Source organism: Phoxinus phoxinus (assembly GCF_949152265.1).
Source record: "Phoxinus phoxinus genome assembly, chromosome: 24".
Lineage (NCBI taxonomy): Eukaryota > Metazoa > Chordata > Actinopteri > Cypriniformes > Leuciscidae > Phoxinus > Phoxinus phoxinus.
Window position 1 is genome coordinate 17,675,394 of NC_136899.1, and position 17,845 is coordinate 17,693,238.

A 17,845-nucleotide genomic window follows, 5' to 3' on the forward strand; every position below is an offset into this window, starting at 1 on the left:
ATCTTTTGTTCTATTATACAAACAAAAGGCACAATCTCCTTTTTTTTTATGTGTCCTCATACATGTGTAAAATTTGGTAAAAATATCTCATTTCTCATTTCGTTCTAAAATGGTCGATATAGGAACATTGGATATCAGTCGACTCAACATGACGCCCTGAATCTAACGAGACCACTTTTATAATTTTTTGGACAAACTATTTTTTGTATCTCCGGACCAGTAGATGGCGCTGCGCAGAAACGCAGCATGTCGCCTTAGGTCATGCTTGTGATGACATGTACCAAGTTTGGTCTGAATACAATAAAACATTACGGAGATACATCCTTACATCTGTTTTTGCAATCGCAACGTTAAATTAGTTTGTGCGGTATTCGAGAACGGTTTGACGAATCGACATGAATTCCATGACTTTTTGTCGGCATGGTCTGAAGATGATCTGGTACATTTTTTGTGAAAATCGGAGCAACGGCCTAGGAGGAGTTCGAAAAAGTAGTTTTTCGGAGAATTCAAAATTGCATTTTCATGACCGAATTTTGAACTGTGACAATGGAATGAACAATGGACAATGGAACTGTGTGTGTGTGTGAATAGTGAAGTAAATTGGTAGTGAAGTCTGTCTTCATTATGTAACTAATATATATATATATATACTGTATATAAAATGTTCACACATGCATCAGAGATCACAATATGCATAGATAAACATATACAATAAAAAAACTTTAACAACTTTAACATGCAATATAAAAATATCTGTGAGATATTTTGAGCTAAAACTTCACACACTCTGGGGACATCAAAGATTTAGTTTACATCTTGTGAAAAGGGCATTTTACCACCCCTTTAAGCTGGACTGTGACGCTAATTTCTTCTGGAAACAAACTTTGTTGCATTGTTTTCCTGTTATCTATGTAACGCTGCTTTGAAACAATCTGTATTGTAAAAAGCGATATTCAATGCCAAAAAAACATATTCCTTTTAGAGGTTTAAAAAAAAGAAAGAAAAAGAGATGCATTAATAAATAACAATTTTATTTTCAACAAATTGTCATGACTGTTGTCATGACTGTTTTTACATGCTTTTACATGAACATTTGACTTGACCAATCAGCAGTAAGGGGCATGTACACTCATGATGGGGGAGGAGAGAGAGCTCAGTGCACAAAACAGAACGACTATAGAAAGAGAGATATGGCAGAGAAAATACAAAACTTAAAAAAAAAAGGGTTACGATTAGTGATGGGGACGAGACCGCCTATGCCGAGTCCGAGTCGAGACCGAGTCTTTGAAGGGTCGAGTCCGAGTCGAGACCGAGTCCGTTGGTTTTCAAATACAGTCGAGTCCGAGTCAAGACCGAGTCTTTGAAGGGTCGAGTCCGAGTCGAGACCGAGTCTTTGAAGGGTCGAGTCCGAGTCGAGACCGAGTCCGTTGTTTTTCAAATACAGTCGAGTCTGAGTCAAGTCCGAGTCGAGATTTTGTGATTTTTCATGATTTAATATCACCCCAGTTAATAATCAACAGTTAGGCCTACAGACTAAGCTAGATTGGGAATTGTTTAGAGGAGCAGTCTTAATGTCTTAATATGGACTAAGCTTTTACTATCATTAAAAAAATCCCTACCACATGCATCATCTTCTGCCAATTTTTCTAAACTGCTTCAACAGTGCTGCTCTGTCATCAACATGTTAAGCCCACCCTGACTTTTTTAATCATAGTTAGGACATGCAGAGCAAATAAAAAATTGCTCATCTTGCCTCCGCTCACACCAGGCAGCAACTGAAGAAGACACTGACCGGCAGCAGACTCTGACGGCAGTATGCATTGCACCATGGGATGTCATTTTCAAATAATGCCCGTCAACATTGGATTTAATTATTATTGTTGTTATGTGTTTTGTTATGTGTTATTATTATTGTTGTGTGTTTTTTTTTATGAACATAAAAAAATGCGTTGGAAAAAAAACTCGAGGACTCGGTCTGAAATTACGAGTCCTTCTCCTCCCACTGTGGTCCGAGACCGAGTCAAGACCGAGTCTTTGAAGGGTCGAGTCCGAGTCAAGACCGAGTCTTTGAAGGAACGAGTCCGAGACGAGTCCGAGAAAGCAGAAATCGGTCTCGAGACCTCGAGTACTACATCACTAGTTCCGATCAGGCAATTGTTTCCCATTTGTAATATATTAGTTACTTGGACTATCGTGTTATGTAGGGATCTGTTCGTAAAAAATGTGTTTTTTTTGGGAAGGATGCAAAGGATGACTTTGCTATCAAAGGAGTAGAGAAGCTAAATAACAACTAGACATTCAACCTGAATTATCATAATAACAAAAATTGCTTTCACTTATGGATGGCATCATACTCTCGGGCGGCAGGCACAGCAGATTCCGCCTTGACTTGACAGATTCCGTTGTTGACTGTGTTGCATAGCGTATACGTGAATGTGGGGGTGGAAGCATCAAGACAGGTGTGTGATCCTTTTGGGTAGGGGCGTGTTTATTTTGTTTTGTATTACCAGGAATTGCTTACTGTACCTTTAGGGCTGTTTATTAAAGCGTGCACTAGGGAAACTTTATCTTTAATGTTAATGTTATCCTTTTTGGTAACACTTTATAATAACGTTCAGTTGCAAGTAATTTATAAGTGGTTAGTTGAATGAACTAATTAAATAAACTAATCATTTACAAAACATTCATAATGATTAGCAAGTGATATATTAACATTTAATGTATGTTTTGTAGATTCAGTTATAAGTAATTTACAATTGATTAGTTAATGATTAACTAATCATTTACTAAACATGAATATGCATTTCATAAATGTTTAATACATTATGTTAATTTTTTTTAAATGTATCTGGCAATTAAGAAGCAATTCGTAGATAAAATTCGTAGATCTTCTGCCTTATTGATTCTTGAAGTGGTAATCTGTGTGTGGTCTGAGCTGTCGACACGACAGTGGTAATGATGTGTAACACATTTACAAGTGATGAATAGTTTACACTCTAGATTAGGGGATGCAGAAAGTGTTGTAAATGATTTATTCATGCGTTTACACATCCTCTATAACAGGTGTTGAACACTGTAGTGTGTACTGCAGTGTAAGTGCTGACTGGTGAGGGTATAGACAGCTGTCTTCTCTGAAACACGTGGAGTCTTTAACCACTGTGCACCTGATGTGAGCAAAACTATTTTTTTAACATAATTTATTTAACATTTATGAAACGCATAGTCATGTTTTGTAAATGATTAGTGAATCTGTTAACTCTGTAATTGTTAAATGTTAACTAATCAATTGTAAATGACTTATAACTGAATCTACAAAACATACATAAAATAATTAACATATCACTTAATAATAATTTATGAACGCATAGTCATGTTTCGTAAATAATTAGTTAATCATTTACTAATCACTTGTAAATGACTTGTAACGGAATTTACAAAACATACATAAAATGTTAGTATATCACTTGCTAATAATTTATGAATGTTTTGTAAATTATTAGTTCATCATTAACTGACACTTATAAATCACTTACAACTGAACGTTATTATAAAGTGTTACCTAATAGGGTTTATATTAATGCAAACAAAAACTGCATAGTGCTGCTAATTTTATTTGTTGGTTTAATATAATACTTCTTAAAATGATTTTAATGTGTTTATAATACTTTTTGAATATTTCCAGCACATTTGAACATATTTTCATACCACTTTATCTCTAGTTAGATATGCTATCATATACAGGATATTACCTTCAGGAGGAAGTGTGTAGCGAGCATACTCTGGAAAATAATCTTCAAGTTTGGATTTTCCTGCCAGGATCTTTTCTGCCAGCATGTCCTGTTTGTTGAGGAACAAAATCACTGAAATGGTCCTTAAAAACCTGTTTGAAAACACACAGAGTGAGAGAGTTTGAGCATGTCTTTATATATCTGATGACAATTCTATACGTTCAGCCGCAGCTTTGAGCCACCATTTTGCGTGATAAACCTTTGTATTTAAAGTTGCCATCTGTCTTCTCTCTTTGACTTAAAAAATTAAATATTAGGCATGGGTGCAATGACCAAAAAGATCCCTGTAGGAATTTTTTACATCACAATAACTGTAAATAACTATAGTTATTTTTGCTGAAAAATATTATATGTATGGTATATGTGGAATATATACAGTATGTGGTAATCAAAGATTTGCAATATATATATATATATATATATATATATATATATATATATATATATATATATATATATAATATATATATATATTTATAAATATACCTAGTTCTGGCATGAAACTCTAGATGGCGCAGGCTGATTAGGTCCTTAAATCCAATCACATTATTATCTACATAGCGCAGCTGATTGGTTGCCGTTGCATCAGCCAGTATTCAAATACTGGTAGCAATGCTGTAACACGCTTATAGAAAGCATCTGAAATCAACAACTAAGAAAAGTGAACACTCTTTTAGTCACTGTTGTGTTTTGTTTAGTTTGTTTTCATTGGACTTGTCTGCCTGTCATAACGTCATGTGTCATCTTCAATGTCATTTTCAGTTCTCTGTATCACCTATGTTCAGTTAATCATCGTCATCTATGTTTGCATTTAAGTTCCATCTGTTCAGTCAATCTTTGTCCGATCTATGATGTGTATAGTGTGTGTTGCTGCCTGTCTGCAATCCTTTATATTATTACCATTAAACCTTTGTGTTGGAAATTTATCCTCATCTTCGTCAGCCTTCCTGCAACCACATGTGACATTTTTACTCCATATCCCTGTGCATACTATGGTTTGCTTATTAAATGAGCAATCATGACAGTTTAATCTAGTGTTATGTTTAACAGTCTGTGGAGTAATTTACTAAGCATATTAGCTGTTGCGTTTACGCAACTGACCTATCGGTAAGCCCCACCCCTGTAGTTACTGTGCCCTTGATAGCCACCAGGGTGCACTCCATCACGGACTATGCTCTGTTTCATCCTAACCGATTGTCTAGCTGTTAATTATTAGTTTTGTCTATAAAAGCCTGGCTCATTCTGTAATTTATTGCAAGGTTTTGGCTAGTGTTACACTGCATCTCTGAGAGAATTTCCTGAGTTCATGTACCTTGGTTTTTGGATTCTCTGCCTGTCTATTGGATTACCCTTTTTGCCTGTGTTTTTCCTGCCTTGCTGTTTTTTTGGATTGTTTGCCTGTGCCATTGCCTGCTGTTTTGATTACGATTCTGGACTGTCCTAATAAATGCTGCATTTGTTTTTCACTCAAGTCTCGAAGCAGTTTGTAAAAAGCAGCATGTCTTACAAATCCATTACCATGCGTATCTCTCCGAAAGTTGTCATGACAGGTGTATATATATATATATATATTGGGGCTGGGGGAATTAACGCGTTAATCTTTGCGATTAATTTGAGATGTTAAAAAAATAAAAATAAAATAATGCAATTGACGCAGCACTTTTTTTGCCTCGTTTTAATGACTTCCTGTTGCGCTATTATGAGTGTGCCGAACCAAGTCACCCTGTCATGATGGAGAACAAGGATGGAGTTTTAGGAGGAATGTTTGCATTTAAAAAGATGCCTGATGGCGCGTTTGACAAAACAATTTTGTATTAGTAATTTGTTTTTCCAAAAAATCGATTAAATCTGATTATGTTGCAAGGAACTAAATGAAGAATAATATATTGGTATATTGATGGTTAATATTATTTTATTATAGGGCTATTTTCTGTTCCTTTTTTTCTGTGTTGTTTAATTTAATTAGGTGATTCTACATTTAAATATTGATGATTACAAGCTTGGGGGAAATGCAATTAATTACAGCAAATTGTGCAATTAATTCGTAATTTTTTTTAATCGATTCCCAGCCCTAATATATATATATACACACTGTGAATATTCAACACATCGTCCAGCCCTATTGCTGACCTCTAATAAAAATCGGTAACTGTTACAAACATATAGATGCACTTCAGGATAACTTCTGCAGCACTTGGGACGGGAACTGAGAACTCCCAAGAAACAGCAGAACTGTGAAACCTGTTAGTCCAGATGCTGCGGAACAGATCAAGAGACTCGCGCAACCGGTTGGTGCTGTTGTCTTCCCTTATGACCATGTTATAACTGCTACTGGCTGCCACGAAGATGATGGCGGTCACATCTGTGAATATAGACAGGAAGAATATATAATAGCCAAGCACACACTAAAAAGGAATAATTCACCCAAAAATTAAACTTGTCATTTACTCTTCCTCATATCGCTCAAAAGCCATAAGACTTTGGTTAATCTTCAAAACATCATTTTAAAAAATATTTTAGATGAAAAGGTTTCTGTCCAGGTAACCAAATTTTAAAAGATCCCAAAAAGTGTTTAAGGTGTTGTCAAAGGTATCCATATGAGTTGAGCAGTTTAATCTTCAAATATTGTGAAGAGATACAATAACTTTATATGCTAAACATCATTTAGACACACATACATATATGGTAAACAAGGAAGGACTAGAACAAACCTCATTGGTTCTTGTATGTGCATGATGCAAAAAAACAAAAAGGTTTGTCTAAGTGCATGATGCATGCACAACTCACGCACAAGCTTACGTGTTATATGTTCATCATATAAAGCTATTTCATCTCTTCACAAGACAATGATTAAATCACAGGATTCCATCGATTTGTTTTACAATACCTTAATGACCTTTTTTGATCTTCTAAGTTTTGCTTAGCTGAACTTTGAATGGTATAGAAGCCTCTCAGGTTTCAATAGAAATATATTAATTTGTGTTTAACCAAAAGTCTTATAGGTTTGGTAAGACATGAGGGTGAGTAAATGATGACAGAATGTAAATATTTGGGGAACTATCCTTTTAACGTAAATACCATAAGTCACTTTTAGATATATTAACTATAAAAACTGTTTTTTGGAATTTATTTACGGGGAAAAAACACAAATAATAATTTGTTTTACCACAAAGCTTGAGGAACATACAAGCTCACCATTAAAGCACTGAATCCATTTCCTCCTTTCATCTCTCTGACCACCCACATCAAACATACTGACACACAAGGAGAAAGAAATAAGAAATGTTTCTGTATATCAACTGATTTTTTTTTGTAATTACAATGTAGTGATTGCATGCAGTTCTGAATCATTCGATTTTAAAATAGCAAAAACTAAATTGGTGGTTAAAAAGGTTTTGAACTCACAAGATTTAATACAATTTTAGTAAAATAATGAGGTCCAAAGGTCTGTGATCACTAGTTTAAATGCTTCAGTTTCTCTCTAATGAACTTTCAATTCTGAATTTTGTCTTTGCCAGCTCAGTCACATTCAGCACTGTCTGTCACTTCAATCTGGTTTACTCTTGGTTTGGTGACAGAGCTCTGACACTCCATCATCTTGTCCTTGTGTTAGCGTGCGGGTTTTGAGTTAGCTTGGGCCGTACTCTCTTTCATCTACGTGAAATGTTGAATGTGTGGAACATGGTATTCAGATACTGGCACTTTAGTCTAGTCTGGTTTAGGTTTAGTGTCAGGGTTACGACATTCATTCCCCATGGCTGTATATTCGAAATCACATACTTCCCCCTACTATATAGTAGGCAAAAAACAGAATGCGAGAAAAGTAGTATGTCTGAATTCATAGTACTCAAAAAGAGCAGGCAGAGTACCCGGATGGCCTACTTCTTCCGGAGAGATTCTGAACTGTGCATATGATGGACACTTTACTATTGGCGCTTTTCCATTACCAGTACCAGCTCGACTCGACTCAGCTCGACTCAGCTCGTCTCGGCTCGGCTCGGCTCGCGTTTCGCTCCGTTTTCCATTGCATAGTACTTCCACAATAATACCTGGTGGTCGTCATAGCGACGCGACACACACCCGCTACCCACACACACAGGACAATGGAGGAAATCGAGTGTATGCTGTTTTACATAATATTAGTAATGGGTATATCACGCAATCTCTGGCAAAACTATTTAAAAATGCCGGGGTTATTCAGGATACTCCGTCTGGCGCGTGCAATGAGGGCGCAGTGAATAGTGACGATTCTCTCTGACCAATCAGCAGTCACCCGTGTGTCACGTCACGTTTTAGTATCGCCTCAGCTCGCTTAGAACCTCGCCGGAGGTGATACGAAAAAAAGTACCTGGAAGCAGGTACTGGTACAACTTTTACACAGTGGAAAACCAAACAGAGGCGAGTCGAGTCGAGGTGAGGCGAGCCAAGGCGAGCTGGTACTGTGCAGTGGAAAAGCGCCATATGAGACCACGGGAAAATATTTGGTAATGGCAGTGACGCTGCAGGTCATGTGATTAAGCCAACATGGCGAATGTACAACGTCCAAAATACATTCATACTACACACATTCATACTATATAGAACATACTTTTTCAGCTGTCGTGAAGTAATTACTTATTCAAAATAGTACAAAAAAGTACAGAGGTCGTCTTGCATATTTTGTCGAGCACCTGGTTTCTGTTTTCATTGTGTTCTGTGTAGCATTCGGTTTATGTTCATCATCAGCCTTGTGCTTTCATTTTGTCACCTTTTGTGTAGCATGCAGCTCATGCTCAACATTGGCAGCATGCTTTTGTGTTGTTTTGTTCTGTGTAGCATACGGCTCGTTTTTTTTTTTTCATCAGCCACATGCTTTCATGTTGTCATGTATTGTATGGACTAGTGACAGCTCTTTGGCTACGTTCAGATTGTCAGTCCAAATTCAATTATTTGTGTATAAGATTGGAATCAGAGCTAAAATTAGTGACTGTCCACATTGTGTATCACAACTGTTCAGATCCGATTTGTGTGTCCATGCCACTCTTTCATTTTCTGGAATATCTGCATTGGTTTCTATGGCAATGGCATTGCGTTGGTAGGTATACGCCAAACACAGCAACAACAGTAACCGCTACATAGAGGGGTTTGCAATACAGATGTTGTCTTATTTACATGATATGATATATATAACATGAATCGTCATGTTGTAAATATGACAACATCTGTATTGCAAACCCCTCTAGCTTTGCACTGGACAACTGTGTCTTGAGGCAGACAGAAATGCAGGAGGCTGGTATGCGTGGTTTTATTATGTGCTGACATCTCCACCGGTTTCAATACTCCATTATATTGAAATTTTTTGCTCGTCCGGCATTTTGCAACAACACAACCTTATTTACAACCGGAAAAAGGTGGCTTGCCTACTTCAGGTTGGTGGAGAGTTCCTGCCTCAAGTGGAGGAGTTCAAGTATCTTGGGGTCTTGTTCACGAGTGAGGGAAGGATGGAACGGGAGATTGACACACGGATCGGTGCAGCTTCCGCAGTAATGCGGTCGATGTACCGGTCTGTCGTGGTGAAGAAAGAGCTGAGCCGCAAGGCGAAGCTCTCGATTTACCGGTCAATCTACGTTCCTACTCTCACCTATGGTCATGAGCTTTGGGTCATGACTGAAAGGACAAGATCCCGGATACAGGCGGCCGAAATGAGCTTTCTCCGCAGGGTGGCTGGGCGATCCCTTAGAGATAGGGTGAGAAGCTCGGTCACTCGGGAGGAGCTAAGAGTAGAGCCGCTGCTCCTCCACATCGAGAGGGGTCAGCTGAGGTGGCTCGGGCATCTGTTCCGGATGCCTACTGGACGCCTTCCCGGGAAGGTGTTCCGGGCACGTCCCACCGGGAGGAGACCCCGGGGAAGACCTAGGACACGCTGGAGAGACTATGTCTCTCGGCTGGCCTGGGAACGCCTCGGTGTCCCCCCGGAAGAGCTAGAGGAAGTGACTAGGGAAAGGGAAGTCAGGGTGTCTCTGCTTAGACTGCTGCCCCCGCGACCCGGCCCGGATAAGCGGAAGAAGATGGATGGATGGATGGACAACCTTATTTCTTCCATGCCGACTTTCACCATGTTTCATTTAACAACATCTGAAGTTTATGTTTCACGTGGAGTGAGAAAGTCATTTAAACTTTGCGAATCCAATCAGCAGTCAGATTTCCAGAAATGCAATTTGAATAGGATTTCAAACCACATATGATTGTAGCTTTTCATGTGATTATCTGCCGTTCACACTTGCAATCAGATATGCAAAAAAATCGGATTTGGACTGACAGTCTGAACAATGTTTTGTGTGGGCACATGGCTTTATTTTGATTGGTTCTACATGCCATGTGCTCCGCTGTCTATTGTCTAAAAACTACCCATCTTGTTACCTGATTATTGGTTCATTTTCCCCACCCGCTCTCTCTCATTACTCTCCCCATTTCCTCTCCCTGTGCCAATTCGTTTTCATACACTCCTTGTGTGCTGTTCTCTCTAGTCTTGTTGTGTCCTGCACCCAGGTTGCCTGGTCTGATGAATCGTGTTTTCTTTTAGATCAATTGGATGGCTGCATTGTGAGTTGTTTATGTGGGGAAGAGATATCAGCAGGACACACTATGGGAAGAAAGCAGGCTCTGGGCAATGTTCTGCTGAGAAGCCTTCAGTCCTGGCATTGGTTTGGGTAAAATGACAAAGGGCTCAAGGTTTATATGTGTCCTTTGTGTCAAAATTCCCCAATTCCAATCCAATTGGGAATCTATGGGATGTGCTGGAAGCACTAAATAGTTATTTGTCTAAATTAGTTTAAAGTTAATGTTAGATTTAATGTTATTACCTTGACAAACTATACATCATTAAAAAGATATACGACTTAAGCTTCCGTATTTGACCTCTATTTTATTCTGAGAAACTTATATTGACAGTTATGTCTTAATTTGTGTCAGGAGTTATGAAAAAAAATAAATAGTCGATACCTTTAATATGAATTATGAGCGTCAGCAGCATCCATTGAGGAAAAAAACTCCTGTATGGTCGTCATGGAAATGCTTGACAAAACAATGTCCCTCAGGGCTTTTAGCTCAAAATTGTGTAGATTTGGATACATATTGATAGATTCTCACATTTTTATAGAGAGGAATAATATTTAGGAATTTTTTACCCAAAATGCAGTGATGTAATCATTATGAGCACTGGATACTCTGATTTACTGTGTTTTCAATTCATACTGACAGCCTGAGGGCGCTCTATGCTCATTTAGTCCACAAATAGCACATCATGTGACATAGGAACTTTGTTTGCATAAAGAAGGCTCCCAGAGATCGCTGTAATATGCAGAAAGAGACTTTTTGTAGACAATAAAGACAAAAGATTGCGACAGTGTATTTTAGTTTTACTTATGGTTACCTTTAGGTAGTGATGGGAAAATTATGCTTTGGTGAAGCACTGAACCACTTAGAAGAATTGTTTTGAAAATGGGTTCATCATTACTCGAAGCTTCAGTAACAGCGACCTCGCCTGGTGAATTGCCAAGGCTGCATCTAAATGATCCCGGCGAGATAGTGGACAGGAGGCTGCTTTAAGATGCGTGAAATAAATCTAGTGCACGCACCACCTAGCAGAACACACACAGAGCACCTCACCTTCAGATATATTTTTTATCATTATTTGTAAATAAAAAAGCATTTAGTGTTCAAAGAGCCTAAAGGCCACACTAATCATATAGGCCTATAATTATAAAGTAGGCTAATGCTTTTATACAGACTTGAGACAGCTATTACTATAGGCTACTGATAGTTACAGTTCTATAACTCTACTTTTAGCCTAATATTCAATAATAATATTTAACAGCCAGCGCACATACCTTCTCAGGAGTGATCAGAATAAAGTTTTCCCACATGTCAGATCGACCTCTCTTCCTAGATGCTTAAATAGTAATGAAAATAAATCGATACGAACAAACTAATGCTTGTCACCGTAGAGTCAACTACGAGCCAAACGCAATGTTGTGCTTAAAAGTTTTTATGCTTTGAGCACGCTACAATTCAGACTCGAAAACGAGGCGGTGCCAGTTGCAGTGGCAGCACTGACTGACTCGTTCGTTGAATTGGTATGAGTTGCTAAGGCTCTACTGATATGGATGGACATCAAGTGGTTTCTACCCAATGGATTGTTCTTACTGCAATACATTGTGGATTATCAAAATCCTAAGTACAAGGATGTAACTGTGGGCTATCTTGTTTTTCTTGGAATACCGGAAGAGCACCTTAAGGGGTATTTTCTATTTTTGTTAGTGTTTTTTTTTTTATTAATCATCAACGAGACTTGGACATCATCCTAAACATTGACTATTAAGAGACTATTGACTATTATTTTCATTGTAATGATTCCATACTTACCCAAAGAATAACTCATCTACAACCTTGAACTGATTAGTATGTTTTTTTTTTTTAAACTGTCATTCGTTTTCTATTGATTAAGCCTTACTTTACAGACCATCTGTGTGTATACTGCTTTCTTTTGTTGAACTGGATTTATTTAAATTCATTTTCATATTAAATGCATTGTTCTGTTTATTTCTTCAGGTTTTCTTAAAACCTTCAACTTACATAAAGGTATAAGAAATGTGTTCTCGACTTTATTGGCTGGTTACACACTGGGAAACATTAAGATATATTATTTAGCAGCATTAAGTTAATAGTTGGTGTGACCCTCCTGTTATTCACACACACACACACACACACACACACACACACACACACACACACACACACACACACACACACACACACACACACACACACGCCATTCTACAGAATTGGTGCAAAATGCTGTCCCACAACCAAAAACACATTTAAAAAGCATTTAAGTATTCAGATTTTAGATGTTTACAAATTACATAATTTTTTCTTTTCTTTTCTTTTGTTTACAAATTACATTATTATAAAAATATAATTGAAATGTCGGGCTGAAAAGTAACATGGATTTGAAAAATCTAGTATTTTGATATTTGCCCCTTTTGCTTTAATGACTGCAGGACTCGAGCAGACATGAACAAAATCCATGTTGATCCATGGTTTCCAGCATGATTTGAGAATTGTCTAAAAATATGCCTTTTTGTACTGTAAGGAGATTACAAGGTCATTGTCACACATTTATTGATTTGATCTAGGAATGGCAGAATCATACTACATATATTAATTTAAGTCCTAAAACTGAATTAATTAATACATATTTTCTTTTAGAGTCACTGTAAATTAAAATGCTTTATTGTAAATATATTTAAACATATAATATCAAAATGTTGACTTACTGAAAGTTGACTTTGTCTACTTGAAATCGAGTTTCAAAAATCCCTGAAGTCAAAACACGGCACCGTAGCAAATCCTGAAAGAAATGCACAAACTTTGTTCACTGACACTAAACACTAATAATAATAAAAGCCAGTGTGACAGTGCCCTCACCTGGTCTGTCGGTGAGTAGTCACTCTGTCGTACAGACTCAATTTTGTCCAGGAAGCTGAAAATGGGTACAAGACAAATTAACATTATACACCACACAATGGTTGACAATAATAAACATAATTATAATAATCTACTATATTATATGATTGACTTTTTTTTGGATGCAGTTGGAGTTTATCATGAAATGAATTTTATGTAATCTATACTGGGTTCACAAGCACTGCTCTGATTGACAGGATATGAAAATATGTGTGTGTGTTTACCTAGTAAACCCAATGTAGTGAGGACCAAATGTGACCACAAGGTTAGGAATACCACAATGTTTTGACCGTGAGGACATTTTTTTTTTTTTTTTATGTATACAGAGTTTTCTGTGATGGGTAGATTTAGGGATAGGGGATAGAAAATTACATTAATGTCATTAGTTCAGTACAAAAAACATTATGGAATGTCCTGCTGATAGGAATACGTGTGTGTGTGTGTGTGTGTGTTTGTGCGTAGGCTAGCATCTTTGTCTATACTTGTGTGGGCCAAATATCATAATTTAAATGTCAAATATCGTCTGTAAAATCATATTTTCATTTAAATCTAGTGTTTTGCACATGTTTCTGTAATGAGTAGGGTTTGGGTTTGGCGATAGATTAAATATTAACCTGAAATAAAATCAATATATAATCAATTATATATCGCAATGCTTTATACAATAGTTTATTTAAAAAACAGAATACGATTCTGCTGTTAAGCAGCTTGACAAAGACAGTAGTAAAGTCATTATTTAGCTGAAATCAGTTTAGTGTTGATTGGTTAGTTGAACTGTGTAGTACATGAATTATTAAATGCTTTCAATTCATCTATAAGCAGCTCTGGAGGCAAAAGTGCCATCAGCTCATCAGTTCTAATCCAATAGTGTCAGTGCATTCAAGTTAATAATATTGCTGAAAAGTGTGTGTGTGTGTGTGTGTGTATATATATATACACTGTTAACCACCTAAAAAAATAATTTTAAATTCATTATTTTTCCATTTTCTAAAGTTTTATTGTCTTGTGCTGGTCAGTGTTGGCCTCCAGGCGGAGCTCTAGCACAGATCACTTCAGCCCTGCTTCCATGCCTTCAATTTTTTACCTGACAACTACATATATTTACCTATATATATATATATAAAAGTTTTTGTTTCCATAATATATGTGTGTGTGCTGTGTATAAGTATTATGTATATGTAAATACAAACACATGCTTGTATATATTTAAGAAATATTTGCATTTATATACTGTGTATATATTTATATATAATAACAGATTTTTCTTATATATAAATATTTTATATATAATAACAGATTTTTCTTAAATATATACATGCACATGTATGTATTTATATATAGAAAATAATTATCCACAGTACACACACATATATTAAGGAAACACAAACTTTTATTTTGGATGTGATTAATCTAGATTAATCTTTGCCCAGCACTAATATATATATATATATATCTTTTTGCGACTGTAAATGTTATGCTTTGTTATTATGCCGCTACAAAATAACCTGTTTTTGAAATGCACATCTTGCTGTATCTGCATGGGGGTCAAAGAATAAAGTCATTTTGGGCTAACATTATCCGCCAGACAGCACTTATTTATGAATTCATGCTCAATACATATATGAATGCATGAAAAATTGAAAGAATATTATCAATGTCTTTTAGTTGACCTGATTCACTACAGCAGCACAGTGGAGTTGAGCTGACCTTTAATAAAAGGGTGGTCCCTTTATGCTGAAGGGGAAGTGTCAATCGATATTTCCACCTTTTGAATGGCCACTTTAAATGCAGCGGCCTACATGCAAAATGACGTACCAAATACACGCAGATAAAGACAAAAATAAGGTATCCACAGAATATATTGGGAAATATAAATCGTGGTTTCCAGGGCTGGAAAATCTGGATGGACAAATGCTTAAATGGACAGATCCCAAAAATCATTAAATGCGACTTTGGCAGCATGAGTCATGACTGAATTCAGATTTTTTTTCACACCAGTCCATGTGACATTACTGATGTCAAATTCATCTGCCCCATTCACAGCATGTACAAAAATATAAATGCACAAATAAAAAACAAAAAAAACTGTTATGGTCTCTCCTTGTGTGTAGCAGATTTAGGGAAGATCTGTGGAATATGGAATATGGAATATAAATGTTTATGAATTTACTCAACATTAACTGCTTAACGCGCAATTTAAAGTTTTTGTAGATTTCAGTCTTAGGCTACGTTTACACGTGGGCGGTTATTTTCATAAACGGACATTCAAAAAATAACATTGTGGACACCTGTCAGTTTTCAGAAAAGTGTTGGTGGCAGTTTTCAGAAAACCTGTAGGTGGCAGTGTAACGAGAAGCTCAAGCACACGTTAGCCAATCAGAATCCCGAAAATAGTCACATACTGTGACGTCGGCTGCCTAAAACTCAGTTTTTCTCAGTTTACATGCAAACGTACAGTACAAACAAAGTTTTCCAAAATCTCCACTCTGGCCGGAGTTTTTAGAAAGAATCGTTTTCAGAGGCGAATTCTCCGTTTGCGTGTAAACAAAGGGCACAAACGAAGGGAAATGTCAAAATTTTTTCAAAATAACCATGTACGTGTAAACGGGGAAAAGTGTGCCTTTTCTGATTTGTGTAAACGTTTACTTACTGTTTAGATCTCCCAATTTATATACATTAACAGAATGTTCCGCAATCAAAACATACATCTATGATATCACTGCAATATTTGCCTGTTTAATTGTGATTGGTCATTTTTCATACAATTATTTAGACACTAAATTTAACACTGCAATGACCCAGCACTGTATGTTGATTCTCAAGTACAGCAGACAACAAACAATAAGTGTTACAACTCTTTTGCAACCGTTCATGCACTGTTATCTTCAGTAAATACACAGTTTTACACACTGTCCTGTTCCAGCTGCCATCTGAACGGATCGCTAGACACAAATTTGCAGCAGTAATGCAGCTGGTGTGATCACACATCAATATGCACACAGACTGACAGCATCAGTCACAACGGCATCTTGTGTGTCTATTCTCTTTTCCCGTCTCACCCTCTCTCTCTGTGTCTCACTCTTTCCTGGCAGACCAGAGAGTTTATGTGAGGAGAGAAGACCATTTCAAATCCTGACAGCTCTACTAAACACATGCTCTCTCTCTCTCTCTCTCTCTCTCTCTCTCTCTCTCTCTCTCTCTCTCTCTCTCTCTCTCTCTCTCTCTCTCTCTCTCTCTCCACACACTAAAAATAGCTGTAGAACTGGTTGTCTAACAGCAGTCCATGACAGATGAACAGTCATGTACAGAGGTACCTGCCTGAAATGTCCACTAAAGTGTCTGAAATAAAACTTTGGTTATTAGTGTCTGCTTCAGTAGTTAGCAGATTATTTTATTTTGGAGAGTTTGAGTAGATCCAGTATTTATGTTCAGCTTTGAGTAGACAGGCTAAAAATAGTTTCCTTTCAAAAGGGAACTCGTGCTGCGTCCCCTAGGGGTCGGTATGGGGAATACCTTGGGCGTGACTGGTGTCTGAAGTGGAAATCTAAACACGGCAGGTGGCAGCCCATGACGTCACTACAGGTGAGACCGAGAGTATAAAAGGTAAAAAGAGCGAGCTGCGCGATGATGACACTGTGAACAATTATGCTAATGTGGAGGGGATGTAGGAATATGGATATGCGTCGATGGGCCAGGGGCTCCCCCCTGAGGCGGTAGAGGAGCTGGCAACAGAGATACATCTCTGGGTGAACCTGGCGGCCATCATAGAGAGGGATAAACCCATGATGTGTTTCGTCGCAGAGCAATAATCATCTGCCCTACTGACAGTTCAGCACAGAGGCTGGTTAGAATATGGTGTCAGACTCTGCTTGAGGCCTCCGCTCATCTGAGCTCTGCCTAACAGCATTATGAGTCGTAGGCTCTCTGTGAGTCTCCTTGGGGCTGTTTTAGTGTGAACGTGGGTAAGCATCCCCTCGCTTTGAGTAGCAGACCCTGGAATGGGAGCATCGTTAGGTCTCCACTATTCTTTGAGCTTTCTGTTGAGCCTAAGCCATACCTGTCAACATTTGGGTACTAAAATACGGGAGATTTTTATACGTTGGGGGGGGGGGGGGGGGGGATTATTTATTAAGGATTAATAAATCCTTATTAAAGTTACAAATGTTCTTTTGTCAAGAGCAGTGAGTGTTTTTCTCTGTTCCCTTTGTTCTTTGATTAACTTTACTGACTGAAAGCTTTTTTTGGCTACTGTGTCTTTAAGAGCAGCCGTCGCTGACAGAGACGCAGATCTCACCTGCGCCTCATTCTCTCACAACTCTTTTTATGTTCAGTTAACTGTATTCATTTAGCGGTTCATGACTTTATTTAACTCATTTAAGAGTGCTCAATCTTCTCTTATGAGGAGACTCGACAAAACGGACATTTTTGCAGAATTGCGTGTTAGTTCGGTCAACTTCAAGCCGAAAGAGAACTCGATTCTGGCGCTCAATTTGTCTTTGCGTGAATGGTTTAAAAGCATTTTCAAGAATAAAAGCGCATCATATAATGTA

At 37.5% G+C, this 17,845-nt stretch overlaps 1 protein-coding gene across 4 annotated transcripts in view; it reads right to left on the minus strand.

The window, feature by feature from the left end:
* gnal (guanine nucleotide binding protein (G protein), alpha activating activity polypeptide, olfactory type) overlaps positions 1–17,845 on the minus strand; it is a 137,296-nt gene that overhangs the window by 16,311 nt on the left and 103,140 nt on the right. For 2 of the 4 annotated variants that reach the window (XM_079601064.1, XM_079601067.1), the window contains 5 exons: positions 13,257–13,311; positions 13,106–13,179; positions 6,984–7,042; positions 6,030–6,150; positions 3,750–3,880 (listed from right to left, as the gene is read on the minus strand). In XM_079601064.1, the coding sequence (XP_079457190.1) occupies positions 3,750–3,880; positions 6,030–6,150; positions 6,984–7,042; positions 13,106–13,179; positions 13,257–13,311 (440 nt within the window). Of the gene's footprint in view, positions 1–3,749; positions 3,881–4,256; positions 4,736–6,029; positions 6,151–6,983; positions 7,043–13,105; positions 13,180–13,256; positions 13,312–17,845 lie in introns of those variants that run through there. The other 2 variants (XM_079601066.1, XM_079601065.1) reach the window with 2 other exon arrangements.